The sequence below is a fragment of the Dermacentor albipictus genome, chromosome 1, assembly GCF_038994185.2.
Source record: "Dermacentor albipictus isolate Rhodes 1998 colony chromosome 1, USDA_Dalb.pri_finalv2, whole genome shotgun sequence".
NCBI classification, from domain to species: domain Eukaryota; kingdom Metazoa; phylum Arthropoda; class Arachnida; order Ixodida; family Ixodidae; genus Dermacentor; species Dermacentor albipictus.
Genome location: NC_091821.1, coordinates 517,100,403 through 517,118,253, shown reverse-complemented (window position 1 = coordinate 517,118,253; position 17,851 = coordinate 517,100,403). Strand labels below are relative to the sequence as shown.

General features: G+C 48.7%; 1 protein-coding gene across 5 annotated transcripts in view; it reads left to right on the top strand.

Moving 5' to 3' along the window:
* LOC135912448 (monocarboxylate transporter 13-like) overlaps window positions 1-17,851 on the top strand; it is a 610,659-nt gene that overhangs the window by 24,737 nt on the left and 568,071 nt on the right. The window contains exons 1-2 of one of the 5 annotated variants that reach the window (XM_065444891.2): window positions 4,587-5,707; window positions 6,148-6,268. The exons of 3 other annotated variants lie outside the window; for them this stretch is intronic. In XM_065444891.2, coding sequence (XP_065300963.2) covers window positions 6,254-6,268 — 15 coding nt within the window. In that variant the 5' untranslated portion in view covers window positions 4,587-5,707; window positions 6,148-6,253. Of the gene's footprint in view, window positions 1-4,586; window positions 5,708-6,147; window positions 6,269-17,851 lie in introns of those variants that run through there. One more of the 5 variants, XM_070532618.1, reaches the window with a different exon arrangement.

Sequence of the window (17,851 nt, the reverse complement as noted above, 5' to 3'; positions counted from 1 at the left end):
CTACTGACAATTCATGTATGAATTTGTGTCCTACTGCACACATTATAAAAACACCCACAACGTTTTTACCAGCAAAGCCACTCCCCTCAGCAAAACAAGAAAGTCATTGACACTACCTGTGCACGCCCACTGGACATGTAATAACGCACGTCGCAGTAGGTGCCTTGTGGTTGTACCATACGTACACGGGGCGTCCCACTGCCAAAAAAAAAGGTGGCGAACAAGCGCGGTGTAAGTGTTCTTTCAGGATCATTAAAGCTAGCAAGAATATGGGGTTTGGTAAACAATGCCGGGAGTCAGGTACATGCACTGAGAAGTTTGTCACCCACTTTGTTAACTGCAATGTAGCGGTGGTATACAAGGTCTTACTTCTCTTTGGAAAGTGCTATGCGAATGCCTGAATGACCGCCTTAGGGAGTGTCAGAACGCTGTAAATGCTCTCACAGGCACTGACCACTTGGCTGACTACTACCAAAGATGTACTCCTAAATTCTCCCCATGTTTTCGTAACATGCAAGTGCTCAGTCAGTTCACAAAGCAGTTAGATAGGGAAATGTTTTAGGTGTTTTGCATTTGAAAAGCTGTTCATGAATGCATAAGCACTCCATCACTGTTACTTGCCGATATAAAAGTGTTGTACCTTGAGACGAACCTGGTGAATGCTTTGTAATAGCTTTTTGTGGGCGCTTATCAGCTTCATTGCGTATGTCGTTGTCCCCTACATGGCACATTCGTTTATGCATCTGTGTGCACATAATCGCTCTGCACATTACCTGAGCATGCGAGGGCCTTTTTGCATGTTTCTTATGAATAAAGCCTGTCCTTCGAAGTGTACCGCTTTGGCTTGTCCCACCTTTTTTTCCGTTAACCTTGTTCGCGCTAGTAATTATGTCACAGGAGCTGCGTCAACACGAACAAGGCCAACTTTCTGCATTCATTTTACACTTATTTCTCTCATGTTCCAAGAACAATGGCCAGGATCTTCAATTTCATTAAATTATTCATGAAGGCCAGTATTCACTGTGCTGTAGTTACTGCAGTAGCGATGAGTTTTCCAGTAAGCTTCCTTTTTTTTTCTCTCAACTTTTTTTATATTCTTCTTAAGCTATCCCCATTCATGCAAGTAGGCATTGTAGGAGAGTGTGTGTCCAGTTGCATCATTTGTCACTTTCTGTCTATACAGCATAGACCACATAGCTGGTACATAGTTCAGTCTATTGATGCTCCATCATTAAAGAAGCATGAAATTTCGTACATCATGTAAGATAGCCTGCTTACTCTTGCTCCCCGCAGGGGCGTCTGCGTGAGCAGGCGTTTCGTGTGTTGCGACACCACGGACTCGAGCACATGAGGGTTGGACCCTCCGGCGTGTAGCCGTGCGCGGCTTAGCTGTGTCTGGGGAAAAATTGGAGGACGCTTAAGCTTCGTCTTCAAGAGTGGAACGCGACAGCGTTCCCGTTGACCCGCCAAGGGGTATAAGACAATGCGCTACGGCACAGCGATCACTTACGAGGCGCCCCGCATCGGACTTAGCGCCCACCTATCACGCGGTGAGCGTCGAACAACGCAGCGTTCGGCGCGGCAACGAAACGTGCGCCTGAGGAAACGGAACGAACCAAAGAACTCGGTGTCTTGGAGGGGAAACAATCTACGCCAGCCAAACGTCGTGATCGGCATGGGCAGACAGATAGATAGATAGTAATCTAAAGAAAGGAACGGCGCTTGATTCTGCAACCGGGAGCACGGCGAAGCGTCGTCAGGGGAGAGGGAGTCGGGACCGCGACGCGCCTGGCACCGGTCCCAATGCGCGCGCGGCGCGCCTCCTGTCGGGGCAGCGCCGTACATTGAGAGGAGGGGGTCTTCTGTGTTAGCCGCAAGATGGCTCTGCGTGTGCGGTAAGCGCAGAAGAAATGTAGCGGAAATGTACTTTGCTACTCGTGTAACTGCGACTTCTGTAAGTTACATGCTCATAATTACCGATATACATCGCAGTATAACTTTCTACGGCACGTTTCTGAGGGAACACCGCATTCACTAGAAGCGCTTTTGTACCGCTTTCAAGCATCGAACTCGTGGGTGAGTGGTAGCGTCTCCGATTCACACTCCGGAGACCCTGGTTCGATTCCCACCGAGCCAATCTTGGAAGTTGCTTGGAAGTCGGCGACGCCGCGGACGCCGACACCCGACACCGGCTTTTCTGCGACACGAGCTCCTTAACGCTATCGCGTTAAAAGGGGATGCTGGCTGTTTGTACCTTTAGGGCCCCCCGGCGGAGGCAACACACCCCTTTGGGCTCTGCTTCACATAGACGGCACCCCCGGACTGGCCCACCCGGGGGAAATCGGCAGTCACCTTTTCCTGTCTCTCCCTCCTTCAATCTTCGTCTTTACCTCTCACTTTTTGACCTTTCCTGTCTCCTTCTCTCTTCTTTTTACTTCTTTTTTCCTGGCGGCAAGGGTTAACCCTGTTAGGCTATCCAACCTTGGGTACACCATATTCGGTTATAGTGACGGCGTAGGACTGGCGTCGTGCAGACTTGCATGCAAGCTCTGCCGCGTCCCCTCGTTGGGCTCCGTGGTGGGCGGTCGGCGCTGTTGCCGGCAATATACATTTTTCATGAAAACGTCTTTCCCCTCAGTTAAGTTTTGATGTTCTTTTCTCCTTGAAGTCGACCAAAGTCTCTTCAAGGTGATTATCGGCGTTGATGAAGCAGGAGGCAGGTTGGAGGTAACAAAACTTGAAGATATATTGCAACGGAAATATTTACACAGTCAAATACAGAGTTAGCAAAAGAACACTGATACAAAACACACAAGTAAACAGCGCCTTACTCTTCTACTTTCTCTTAAGTTAGAGCCTAGGACAACTGCCACTACATACGACCAACCGAGTCTCACTGTTCTACCACTAAGTGGTTACGGCCCAGACTAGCGTTGCATCGTACGGAGTCTTACTGTTCTATCAGGTTTAGTGATTACAGCCTAGACGGAGGAACAAGCACCTCGTCTCGATTGTTATAGGGGAAAGAGACAAAGAAAAAGGGCGGTAGGGTCGTTAGCCCATCCCACGGAAGCAATTGCCAGTGAGAGTTGACAGTTTCTTAAGCCACCACCCAAAGGGCTGGGCTTACTCTCAAAAGTAAATCTATTGGAAAACCACCCTGTTTTCCCTCTTCCCACATCTTCTTCTCCCCCTCCTATTTCCACGTGGTCAGTGACGGCCTCGGCAAACACGCCAGGCATGCACGATTTATTGAGGCCATCTCGCACCTCAGCGGCGTTTCTAGCCAGCAAGGGGGCTCGGGCGCTGGTGTCCCAACACCGCGTGCCGTAGTCCCCCTCAAGGTTTTTCCTGGTAGAAAAATAATGACCGCTGGCGGCATCCGGACTCGGGTGCTCTTAAAACGACGTTCTCCGAACGCGGCCTTCGCATGCGCACCGCGCCCCTCTCTACGGCGCGCACTGCATGTTGCAACACGACACCAAGCGGGCTCTCCCCAGCGCTCAAAACAAGATGCACGTGGCTGCCGCCCGAATGCGTAGGGGCGTGAACCCCCCGCTCCGTACGCGCCAGACGTGGTCAACATTGCTAGCAGCTGCATCTCTAATTAGCAGGGGACTCAAGAGCCGGCGCCACAATGTCGCGTATACAACCGTCCCACTCGAGGTTTGTCCGCGTGGCCCTATTATGACCATCGGCGGAATGTCAACACAGCGCGCGTAAAAGCGTGTTCTCCGAATCCGTTTTCCGCCTCTGCACCGTGCCCCCCGCGGCGGCGCGCGCCTCGGCTCGTCACCCGACACCACGCGGGCCGTCCGACCCCTAAAAAACAGAAACGGTTGCCGCCCGACGCGCTGGGGGTGGACGCTTCCTCATTCACAAAACGCATGGGCAACTCGCGGCACTGCAAAAGTATATACAAAACGATCATGCAGCCCTACGCCGTCCATTCTGCCTGTTCGAGAGATGAGCGGCCTAACACGTTCCCCCTGAAGAGTATACTGGGCAGATTTTCGCTCAGTGATACGATAAATCACTGCCGCGATTACGTAATGAACATTCTAATCACACCCTAGCCTAATTACATCACAACAACAAACACTTTCAAATAACAAAGCAAGAAGAGAGTAAAAAGAAATACACAATAGATGTCATCAAACTATTAAGCACACGATTGCAGTTCCAAACTGTAAGAGCACTCTAGTGTCTCTGTGTCTTGAATCGGCACTCACAGAGTCCGCAATATACAGCGCCAAGTGAGCAGGAACATTCACGCCCATCCAGTTGGCATGACACTATAGTATTACGCTGGCTTCCATGAGCTGTTGTGAAGCCTGGACAAAGCATCCGCGTTACCATTACTGACACCCTTCCGATGTCGCACTGACACGTGATATCGCTGTAAAGCCAGCGCCCATCTTGTCAATTTTGCCCCGTGTGGAGTCGAAGTTGTAAGGTACGACAATGGATTGTGGTCGGAAACCACGTTTATCTCGGCACCAAAAAGCCAGTAGTCAAACTTCTTTAAGGCCCATATAATAGCAAACGTTTCCCTCTCAATTGTCGACCATCGCGTCTGAGTCGGCGTGAAGCGGTGGCTGGCAAAGGCAATAGGCCTCTCCTTTCCCTCAGCTGTCATTTGCGCCAAACAAGCGCCCGCCGCCGTAGCTGATGCGTCTGTGAAAAGCCAGTAGGGCTCAGATGGGTCCGGAGTGCTGAGCGCCACGGCCTCGCACAGGGACTGTTTCAGTGTCTCAAATGCCGTCTGAGCTTCCTCCGGCCAGGGTATGCTATTGGGTACCGCTTTCTTTGTTAAGCGCGTGAGCGGGCTCGCCACCTCTGCATATTCTCTGACGTACTCGCGATAGTAGCCGCACAGTCCTAGCAGGCTGCGTAGCTCCTTTTTAGTGCGTGGTGGCACCAGATTCTTAATCGCAGCTATTTTCTCTGGATCTGGTGCGTGCGTCCCTGAACCGACAATATGCCCGAGGTAATGAATGTGGGATTGTGCAACCTGACACTTTTCCGGACTGGCTTTCAGCCCAGCCTTTTCTAGGACCTGAAGGATAATGTCGAGATGCTTTAAGTGCTCCTTCCACGTGTTAGAGAAAATGGCAATATCATCTAGGTATGCCGTGGCGTATGTCTGATGTTGCGATAAGAGCTTGTTCACCATTCTCTGAAAGGTCGCGGCTGAATTTTTTAGCCCGAACGGCATCACTTTCCAAGCATATTGACCTTCATGCGTTACAAACGCGGTGAAATTCTGACTCTTCTTTTCCATCGGCACCTGTCAGTACCCGCGCCTAAGGTCTATCACCGTAATGAACTGTGCTCTTCCCACTCTGAAAATCAATTCTTGAGGATTCATCATAGGGAACGCATCCACTTTGGTGACGGCATTTAGCGCGCGGTAATCTACACACATGCGGATTGTCCCATCCTTTTTCCCTACGCATACTACCGGATGCGCAAATTCGCTTTCAGTAGGATAGATCAGTTTCCAAGCCAAAAGTTCACCAACTTGCCGGTTGACTTCTTTCTTTAACAGCTCAGGTATCCGATAAGGGAACGTCTTCCTTGGCTGGTGCCCTGGTTCTAATTCTATCCTATGTTGACCCACACTTGCCATACCCGGAATGCCGTCAAAGAGTGCACGATGCCTTTGAAATACAACCTGTATTTCCGTCTGGGAATCAGCATCTAGGTGAGCAACCTTTTCGCTTGTCACCACCAACTCTTCGCGCCTTATAGTTCTAGGTTTCGGAGCATATTCTACGTCCCCAAAGTCATGGTCCTGATCGAAAATGACCCCAATATGGCTGACTCTTGCATAGTATGGTCGAATGTAGTTGGCGTGAATACTTTTCACTTTGCCCTCTACTGTTTCAACCCGATAAGAATGCCGTCGCTCACGTCCAACCACTGTGAACGGGCCCAGCCACTTAGGTGCCATCTTACCATTCCGATCGTTGTCGAATACCAGCACTTTGTCGTCAACCTTAAAAGCTTTGTCTCTGGTGCTGCGATTATACGCACCAACATAGCTGTCCTGACGTGTTGCACTAGTTAGCTCAGCGATATTAGCAGCGGCCTCGAGTTGCTCCCGAAGTAGCTGTAAATACTTAGCGGGGTTCTCTCTTAAAGTTGCAGGTACCGTCAGTTCTCCCGTCCACGTCCGCTGTAGTATTAGAAGCGGTCCCGTGGGGTTTCTTCCATACAACAGACGGAATGGAGCCACTCCGGTAACCTCATGGGGAACTTCCCGGTAAGCCCATAATACAAGCGGGATCAATTTGTCCCAATTCTTCGAGTCTCTTTGAATGACATGGAACAACATGTTTTTCAATACCCTGTTCCATATTTCTACGACTCCATTACTCTCTGGGTGTTCTGGGGTCGAGAACCTTGGTGCGCAACCTAATTTCTCGAGCATCGACTGTGTGAGCCGTGATTTGAAATTAGTGCCCTGGTCGGAACAGATCATTTCCGGAACGCCAGTGCGACTGAAAATTTCAATCAACGCGTCGCAAGTCGCCTTAGCTGTCAAAGAGCGCAGTGGGACAACCTCTGGCCACCTTGTGCAAATGTCCACCAAGCATAGCGCGTACCTATGGCCTCTCGCTGACGGTGTGTCTAAGGGTCCAATGATATCTACGTTGAGAATTTGAAAAGGGTGCTCTGGCCTAGTGAGAGGAGTTATAGGTACTCTGTGCGTGCGACGCCTGTCAGAGCGAATTTGACAATCATGGCATGAGCGACAATGCTCTAATACCTCCTTCTCCATGCCAGGCCAAAAAAAATTATACCTAATGCGCGCTTTAGTTTTCTTCGGGCCTAGGTGCCCTCCGCATAGTGACTCGCGAGCCAAATGCATCACCTCACTGCGCTTGTCTTTCGGAACAACTAGTTGTCTCACTCGGGTGCCTACTATTGAGTCCCAGTGGTATAAGAGTCCATCAGAGACGAACATGCCGGATTTCCCACTCCGAGCATCTTCCCACCCTTTCTTTAGGGTAGCGTCAGCTAGCTGCAATCTGCGGAACTCTTCTCTCTGGCTTATTGACGCATCCCTCTCTTCATCAATTAGCTCAACTTCTCCAGAAACACCTTCCTCCTCCAAAGTAACGTTACAGGCCACTGCCTCGGCTTTCTCATTTGATCGCTCTATCCTCTGTGCAGGCTCGGCCGGTGCTACAATGGATTCCAGAGAGCTGTTGGCCCTCAACAAATGTTCCCAATCTTCCTTGGTCAACAAACAATCTGTGCCCTCGACGAGCTCATTAGTCAACGCGCAGAGTAGGTCAACGTTCTGAGGTTCGACTGCCATTTGCGGGCTATTTAACTTTACCGGCAACGTTGCTAGCTTTGCCTCAATAGTTTTACCGAATGCAGACACCAATCGTATCGTGCCTGAAGGCTCCACAATACATTGCGGAAGCAGACTCTCGCGTATGATAGTTATTTCACTCCCCGTATCTAGAATCGCATCTGTGGATACGTTTCCGCATGAGATCGGGATCAACTGTAGGTTAGTCATGCCTTCACCTTTGTGTTTCAAGGCCTCTACCTTTGCAGTAAGGACTCCATCAGGTATCCCACTTCCCGTCTCGTCGGCTATCACCACCCTTTGTGTCCTCGGCCTTGGCTCGGTAGCCTTCTTTGGCTGGTTTCCCTTGTCACTAGACTTCGGGCAATCCTTAGCGAAATGGCCTGAGCTGTGACATACGTGGCACTTGAGGGCGCTTTTCGCCACTCGCGTCGGCTTTTGCCCCATCTCTGCCGCTGATGGCTTTGAGGCATATCCTTTGCCTTTCGCTTGTTCCAAAGTTTGCAGTACTTTGGCAATCTCAGGTGGCTTAAGCCATTCCTCGCCTTCTCGTAGCCTCACGTACTCAAGACCCTCTATACTAAGGCCCGCTTTTATACGATCCGCAACCATGAGTTCTGCTATCACTTCTACAGTGTCGGCTCCTCTTACTTGAAGATAGTAGGAAAAATACGTTTTCACTCGCGACGCGAACTGTGACCACGTTTCCTCCTTCCGCTTCACTGCTCTCTCGAACCTTTGCAGATACTCTGCCGGAGAAAGCTTCAGTTCCATCAACACTGCCTGTTTAACTGACTCGTAATCTGTACTCTCTTCCTGGTTGAGGTTACGCAGTAGGTAGCGAACGCGCTCAGTTAGAGCTGGCATGACTAAATGCACGCGACTATCATACGGTAGTCCGTAAGTAGCAAAAAGTATTTCTACCTCCTCAGACCATAAGGGTACATCCGCGTCACACGGCAGGCGGAACCCTTTCAGCACTTTTGCGCATTGCTCGACGGAGTCGCAGCCCATTCGCCTCCGATCGCCCCGGTCCGACTCAGCGCTGGACGCCGTGCCATTGAGACGTTCAGCATTCGTCCTTGCCTGCAACAGCCTTTCGTACTCAATCTGAAGTTGTATACAGGTAGTCTGAGCATTGAGCCTTTGAATTTCAAGTTCAAGCGTTCTTGTATCATTCGGAATTTGCAAAGGCTGAGATGCCTGCTGCGACAATTCCTGGCTCTGACTGGGTTCTCTCACTTCATTTGACTTATCGGAGTTTAGCATATCGTCATTTGATAACTCCCGATTCCGATCCATTCCCGCCACAGTCGCACCCTCAACTCCATTAGACTCCATTGTCTCTGCGCCCCTGCGTGTCCTCACCATTTGCTCTACACATCAACTGCCATGCCAACTTGAGAAAGACGCAAGAAATCCTGCTCACCCTTTGCTGAATGCACTGTCGTTTCCGGATCTCCTCCGCGGTGCCGGGCTTGGCTGCTGTGGGATCTTCTCGAAGGTGCAGGAGGTGGTCGTTGGATGACTTGATCTTCTCACCACTGGTCCAGGATTCGATGTTGTAGAGCTCGCTGATCCTGTCGACTGCGCCAGTTAAGTTTTGATGTTCTTTTCTCCTTGAAGTCGACCAAAGACTCTTCAAGGTGATTATCGGCGTTGATGAAGCAGGAGGCAGGTTGGAGGTAACAAAACTTGAAGATATATTGCAACGGAAATATTTACACAGTCAAATACAGTGTTAGCAAAAGAACACTGATACAAAACACACAAGTAAACAGCGCCTTACTCTTCTACTTTCTTTTAAGTTAGAGCCTAGGACAACTGCCACTACATACGACCAACCGAGTCTCACTGTTCTACCACTAAGTGGTTACGGCCCAGACTAGCGTTGCATCGTACGGAGTCTTACTGTTCTATCAGGTTTAGTGATTACAGCCGAGAGTGAGGAACAAGCACCTCATCTCGATTGTTATAGGGGAAAGAGACAAAGAAAAAGGGCGGTAGGGTCGTTAGCCCATCCCACGGAAGCAATTGCCAATGAGAGTTGACAGTTTCTTAAGCCACCACCCAAAGGAATGGGCTTACTCTCAAAAGTGAATCTATTGGAAAACCACCCTGTTTTCCCTCTTCCCACATCTTCTTCTCCCCCTCCTATTTCCACGTGGTCAGTGACGGCCTCGGCAAACACGCCAGGCATGCACGATTTATTGAGGCCATCTCGCACCTCAGTGGCGTTTCTAGCCAGCAAGGGGGCTCGGGCGCTGGTGTCCCAACACCGCGTACCGTAGTCCCCCTCAAGGTTTTTCCTGGTAGAAAAATAATGACCGCTGGCGGCATCCGGACTCGGGTGCTCTTAAAACGACGTTCTCCGAACGCGGCCTTCGCATGCGCACCGCGCCCCTCTCTACGGCGCGCACTGCATGTTGCAACACGACACCAAGCGGGCTCTCCCCAGCGCTCAAAACAAGATGCACGTGGCTGCCGCCCGAATGCGTAGGGGCGTGAACCCCCCGCTCCGTACGCGCCAGACGTGGTCAACATTGCTAGCAGCTGCGTCTCTAATTAGCAGGGGACTCAAGAGCCGGCGCCACAATGTCGCGTATACAACCGTCCCACTCGAGGTTTGTCCGCGTGGCCCTATTATGACCATCGGCGGAATGTCAACACAGCGCGCGTAAAAGCGTGTTCTCCGAATCCGTTTTCCGCCTCTGCACCGTGCCCCCCGCGGCGGCGCGCGCCTCGGCTCGTCACCCGACACCACGCGGGCCGTCCGACCCCTCAAAAACAGAAACGGTTGCCGCCCGACGCGCTGGGGGGTGGACGCTTCCCCATTCACAAAACGCATGGGCAACTCGCGGCACTGCAAAAGTATATACAAAACAATCATGCAGCCCTACGCCGTCCATTCTGCCTGTTCGAGAGATGAGCGGCCTAACACCCTCCCTTGCTGATCGTCCTCAGAAACGAGAGCGCACCGAACATGTCTTCAAGTTTTTTGGCCGCCAAACCTAGAATTTTCCCCGCTTTCACGTTATTCATTCTGAAAAGCCAAACAAAGTAGTCCGAAACATCTCACCATATTTTGTTTCAAAATCCCCTGACTGATGTTTTTGGTCCAGGTTACAAGGTGTCGAGGATGGCAAGCGGCGACCTCCTCTTGGAGCTCCGCGACGTAAAACAATATGAGAAACTACCGCAACTAGTGTCATTCGGGGAGACCCCTATAACAGTAACCCCACACCGTATAATGAACACCACCCGTGGTGTTGTGTCAGGTGATGATTTGCTTGAGCTGACTGAAGCAGAACTCCTGGAGGGTTTCAGCGAACAAAATGTGATCAATGTCTAAAGAATTAAGATGAGGCGGGATGGTAAAGAGATTCAGACGAAGCACCTAATAATTACTTTTGGATCAAGTATCTTGCCCGAGTCAATCGAGGCCGGGTACATCAAGCTCCGTGTTAGGCCGTACGTGCCAAATCCACTCAGATGTTTCAAATGCCAGCGTTTTGGCCACAGTTCGAAGAGCTGCCGAGGCCGCCAAACTTGTGCGAAATGCAGCGCGCATGAACACTCCTCTGAAGCTTGTGAGAATTCTTTCCACTGTGTAAATTGTAATGGCGAGCATGCCGCGTAGTCGCGGTCATGCCCGTCTTGGAAGAAAGAAAAAGAAATAGTAACAATGAAAGTAAAAGAAAACATATCATTCAAAGAGGCACGCAGGCGGGTTGCATACCTTCCTAAGACCAGCTTTGCCGAAGTGGCGCGTCAGGGGCAGCGTCACAACGGCCTCCGGCGGCTGTCCGACCCACAAGCCGTGAGTCGGCAGTTACGCCATCTGCCCCCGCGGTGGTCGCAGCTAGCGCTGCTCCGTCTACCCAGCAGACGGGGCCACCGACCCCGACGGTGAGCGCAGCCGAGGCTGCCCCACCCTCCCCGGCCCCTTCCAGCGCTGGCAACAGCCGGCGCAGCCAAATTCCTCAGAAAGCCCCATCGACCTCCGGGCTGGTGGGCACAGGGGTCTTGCCCTCCAAGGCGTTACTCTCTCTGAAAACTTCTCGCTCGCAAGAGCACGTGTCCGGCGCCTCACAAGAGCCAATGGACACAACACCTATCCTCAAGGCGCACCAAGCGCCTAAGGAGCGGCGTGGCTCTCTCGAACGCTCCGGAAAGGGCAAAACTCCCGTTACAGGGCCTCGAAAGGGCTCTGTAATTTAATCACTGTAATTTCCATAATCACTACTTCTGTTTCTGTACACACAGCACCTATTAACTCCCAATATGGATACACAAATTATTCAATGGAACGTCAGAGGTCTTCTCAGAAACCTTGATGATGTGCAGGAACTTATAGAAAAACACAATCCAAAAGTGCTGTGTTTACAGGAAACCCATTTAAAAAACAAACACACAAACTTTCTTCGACAGTATCTAACTTTTCGCAAAGATCGCGATGATGCCGTCGCATCATCGGGCGGTGTTACCATAGTCACTCATAGAAGTATAGCGTGCCAACCTTTACAGCTACAAACGCCTCTTGAAGCAGTGGCGGTTCGAGCTGTCCTACTAAACAAACTCATCACCATTTGCTCGCTTTACATACCCCCGCATTACCAACTAAACAAACATGAATTTCAGTCCTTGATAGATCAATTGCCAGAACCCTATGTTGTTCTTGGCGATCTCAATGCGCACAGCAGCCTGTGGGGAGACTCTCGTATCGATGCGCGAGGTCGTCTCGTTGAACAGTTCCTTTCTTCGTCCGGTGCATGTCTGCTGAATAAGAAGACATCCACATATTATTCTCTCGCAAACAGAACATTTTCTTCAATTGACCTCAGCCTAGTTTCCCCTTGTATACTGTCTGAACTCGAATGGGAAGTTACCAAAAATCCTTACGGAACCGACCACTTCCCCATACTGCTAAAAACACATAAAGAAAAAGAATGTCTACCACAGGCTCCTAGGTGGAAGATCAATACAGCCGACTGGGAGAAGTTCCGAAACTTAACTAGTATCTCATGGAATGACATGTCTTGTTTAGGAATTGATGCTGCTGTGCAGTATCTCACAGCCTTCATTATAAATATTGTATCTAAATGCATATCAGAAGTAAATGGCTTGACATGTAAATGGCGGGTCCCGTGGTGGAACGAAGATTGCAGGATCGCTCGTAAGAAACAAAACAAAGCGTGGGGGTTGCTACGCGCTTCTCCCACTGCAGAGAATCTAGTCAACTTTAAGCAAGTAAAATCCCAAGGCAGGAGAACCCGCCGACTGGCCAGAAGAGAAAGCTGGCAGAAGTATTTATAGAGCATTAACTCGTTTACAGATGAGGCCAAAGTCTGGAACAGGGTAAGTAGAATTAGAGGGCGACAAACATATTCACTTCCTCTGGTAAATACACAGGGCGATACACTGCAAGATCAGGCAGACTCACTTGCGGAGCACTTTCAGAGCGTGTCAAGTTCAAACAATTATTCGCAATCTTTTCTCATATATAAACAAATAGAAGAACGTAAGTCATTAACAAGAAAAAGTCGAGAGAATGAGCCTTACAACCGTCCTTTCAGTATAGTCGAATTGAGAGCTGCCTTGAGCGCATGCAAGAGCTCCGCACCAGGATCTGATGGAATCATGTACGAAATGCTGAAAAACTTACACAATGACACGCAAGTGGCACTACTTACACTTTTCAACACTATCTGGGACGCAGGGTGCCTTCCGACCGCATGGAAAGAAGCCATTGTGGTCCCCGTTTTAAAACAAGGCAAAGATCCTTCCTCAGTGGCAAGCTACCGCGCGATAGCCCTCACATGTTGCATGTGTAAGGTATTTGAAAAAATGATAAATTGGTGACTGATCCATTTCCTTGAACAGAACAAAATGATTGATCCCTATAAGTGTGGCTTCCGAGAAGGGCGCTCCACAACCGACCATCTTGTACGTATTGAAGGAAATATCCGGAACGCATTTATACATAAACAGTTCTTCCTCTTGATATTTCTCGATATGGAAAAGGCGTATGACACAACGTGGCGATACGGGATCTTGCGAAACTTATCGGAAATGGGCATTCATGGTAATATATGCTCAACGTAATAAAAAGCTACTTGTCCAATCGTACTTTCCGGGTGACAGTCGGCAATGTGCTGTCACGTCCTTTTACACAAGAAACTGGTGTACCCCAGGGAGGCGAGCTCAGTCGTACAGTTTTTATTGTTAAGATGACAACGCTTCGTGCTTCCTTACTACCGGCCATTTTGTATTCCGTCTATGTGGACGACATTCAAATAGGCTTCAAATCCTGTAACCTCGCAGTATGCGAGAGACAGGTACAGCATGGTTTCAAAAAGGTGTCAGGGTGGGCAGAGAAAAATGGTTTTAAAATCAATCCTCAAGAGAGTTCTTGTGTGCTGTTTACAAGGAAGAGAGGCCTTGTTCCGGATCCTTGCTTGGAAATGTGTGGACATCAGATACCTGTAAACAAAGAGCACAAATTTCTAGGTGTTATACTCGACAATAAACCTACTTTCGTCCCACACATTAAACATCTTAAAGAAAAGTGTCTGAAAACAATGAACCTAATGAAACTTCTTTCCCAGACTACGTGGGGTAGTGACAGTAAGTGCCTAATGAATCTCTATAAGAGCCTCATCCGGTCACGATTAGATTATGGCGCCGTGGTATATAACTCTGCCGCCCCGAGCGCGCTAAAGATGCTAGACCGTGTTCACCATCTACGTATCCGCTTAGCCACGGGCGCTTTCAGAACAAGCTCGATTGAAAACTTATATGCCGAATGGAATGAATGATCTCTCCACCTACAGAGATCATACATTAGCTTTAGATATTTCCTTAAAGTACGCTCCAATCCTGAACATCCATGTTTTCATACCGCTACCGATATGACGTGCGCTACACTTTTTGGCAATCGCCCCTCCATAAGACAGCCTTTCTCGCTGCGTGTGAGGGAGCTTAGCGATAAAATGCATGTCCCACTCCTCAAGCATCGCTTAATGCACCTAACCAAGCTCTTACCTCCTTGGGAGTGGCAGGTGATACAATGTGACATATCCTTTATAAAAGTTACAAAGCACGCTCCTGAGGCCAAAATCAATGTATTTCCTAGAACTGCAGTACAAACACTCCTGCGCAGAGTTCTACACAGACGCTTCGAAGTCAAATGCCGGGGTGTCCTATGCAGCCGTCGGCCCATCCTTCTCGGAATCCGATGTACTGCATCCGGAAACAAGCATCTTTACGGCTGAGGCCTACGCATTACTCTTTGCTGTGAAGCATATAAGAAGATAAAAACTTCCAAAAGCAGCGATCTATACAGACTCCCTAGGCGTCGTGAAGGACCTAATTTCACTCTACAAACATAAAAATCCCGTATTCAATGAACTGTATTCGGTATTGTGTAAAGCGTACTCATCTAACCAGAACATCATAATATGCTGGTTCCCTGGCCATAGGGGAATCGAAGGTAACGTTCTCGCGGACGAGATGGCCACGTCAATCACATCGCAAGATGTTAACCTTACCGCTGATGTGCCTGTCACAGATTTGAGGCCTTTCTTACGAAATAAACTGCGACATCACTGGCAGTGCACGTGGGACGCGCAAACAAATAACAAACTGCACGTTATAAAGCCCCAGATAGGTTTTTGGCCCTCCCCAACAAAATCTCGGCGAACAGATGTCCTATTCTGTCGCCTCAAAATAGGACACACGTTTGACACCCATAGTTATCTGCTTACTGAAAGTGAACCTCGAACCTGTGGTAGATGCGGTGAGAGGCTTACCGTCCTCCACGTGCTCCTGGAGTACCGGGAAGCCGAAACGGAGAGAAAGAAACATTTTCCGCTTGCTTACCATTATAACATCCCTCTACACACGGCTATGTTTCTCGGTAAGGAACCGCTTTTTGACACCAAGGCAGCCCTCAACTTTTTAAGTGAGGTTGTGCTATATGTATTAAGACCATTAAACTCGTAGCGCATCCTCTTTCCAGAGGATGCCGCTGTGATAGTTGTTTTATGTAGCACATGCCTCCAGGCCCTTGTGTCGCAAGGGCTCTAACGAGGCCATGGTGCTGTAGTTAATTTTAGAAACTCATGCAATTTTTAATACCGTATCATTATTTTGAAATGCACCTCAATGCTCATAGTACGCGTCATTTGTCATCGCCATAATTTTATTACACATACATTTTACGCATTTACAGCGACTATATTTTAGGCCCCTTTACAGCCACGTCACATCAACTCCACAGAACCGATCACTCCACTGCGAAATCATTAACACTTGCATGGCGCTCTTTGGCCATACCTGGCCCTTGCGCCAAGAAAAACCACACATTCATTCATGCTTACTCTTGCTAGGGCACCTGCTGGTTATTGCTATGTTGCTCATCAAATTAATTTGATTTTATCAGCACCACATAGAACATCCGCTTGGCAGTAATGTAGTTTTAATAGTGATAATCAGTCAACAAGCTCTAATTCTACAGTTGTAAAGAATTAATTCTATTACTTTGGGTCTCTTTCCATGTATTTGGTCAGCACAGTATGCTGTCTTCTATTTATTCTGCTTGGTGCTATTCAGGCGAGAATGTGTTCAACCAGCAAGTCATAATTTTAATGCTGTCAATAGGCCTTCGATTACTGGGCAAATGAATTGAAAGCATTATACGTAATCTTAAAACTATTTTTCACGGAATACTAGTGCAAAGAAGAATCATATGCACTGCAACTCCTATGGTTTCATGTTGGGTATGCAGGTATCGCTAGCTAAGGGTGCTTGTGCATATACTTTCCACATATTAGCTAGTGCTAAAACTACATGAAACAACCTATGTTGTGACTGCTGAACTCAAATTTATGGTTGATAAACCTGCTTGTTTTTGCTGTGCACTTACACATCTGTGGGGCCTTAAGCATTGTAGCCGTGTGACAACTCAAGTATTGCAGCAATGTTGAAGCTAGCTTGCACCCCTATTGCTACATTATGCCGACAGATACCTGTCACCGTATTTGTGCATATTCTGAAAAGCAGCCGTATCCTCTTGGTGAAATTTGTTGTGTCCTTTTGAGTTTGCCATTCAGTTCGTATAACTCTGGAGGACAAAATTTACACAGGGAGGGAAGGGAGACCACACAACATGACCAGCGGTAATGACTGACTATTTTGATGGAACAATTAAAATAATAACAGTGGTTATGTGCTTATATTGTGCACAGGTTCTTTCAGAAGGAAAATGCGACTTGTAATACAAAGGCGTGAAATCACAATAAGCAGCGTTTATGTCAGAAACGGTAGATAGGTTCGGACTAATTTCTATCCCATGTCGTCTAGAAAGGACGCCTTTTTTCATGCATTCATAATGGGCCCTTGCTCACACATGTCTTATTTATGTGGTATGCCTCACTGATTTTTCAGCGTGGGTAGAAACAGATGAGCAGTTTTAATGAGTCCTGAAGCCCTATAGCGGTGAGCCATGGCCATGTCGGATGAGCGTGCTGGTCTTCTCAGTGAAAGATGGGGATTTCTTTGGCACATATTTAGTTCCTGGCCAGTCTGCTCTGCGTACATTTGACCACATGGGATTGGAATGCAGTACACAGCCCCTGACACGCGCTGGGCAAGTTTGGTGGTATCTTTAGCCAAGCAAACGTCGCTTGCTTGCTCGCTTATCTCAGTTCACTTCTGGGCTGTCCTGCAAAATCTGCCTAATTTTTTTTGTGTGGAAATCTATGTGTGTAGCATTCCACAAGGGAATTGAGAAAGATATCCGGGCAAGAGAGGTTTGTATAAAATTACTACTAAATTTGTCATGTGTCCATCATTGGTAGTGTAGTCTATTCTATCCCTCTCATCGTTTGTATATTTGGTCCAATATACAAGGTCGTCCACTCTTAGTACGAACATGGCTCAATGTTTCCATGCCCCGTAATGTGCCAGTGTACACGACGCAGCCATGCATTGAAACTAAGTGGTGCAGGGGACAGGAGGAGCTTCGTGTGATCTGCTGAAGCACCGGAGCGTGCCATGCTTGAGTGGATGACACAGGACACGAAGTCCCACCTCCAAGCCCCTGTGCGCTGCACCGCTTAGCTTCGTTGCACGACCGACCATGTGCGCTGGCACTCTGCGGAGTGCGGCCACTCTGCAACGTGTTCGTATTAAGAATGGACGACCCTGTACATGGGCCAGACTGGCCGGTGCATGAACATGTACCCAGGAAAGCACCATGATTCACTCACAGGGCAAGTGTGCTCGTCCCACTTGATGATGCACTGACATGACAAGGGATACAGGCCATATTTAGATTGTTCGTCTATTTTGTTCATCTAAGGCAAGCGATTGATCAACAAAATCTATGAGGCATAACACTTAAAAAATGGGACATGTGTAAGCCAGCGCTCATTATGATTGCATTACAAACCGGAACACTCTGTAAATGACACGGAATAGCAATCGCTCCATGCTTATTTATTCTATTTTTATGCAAGT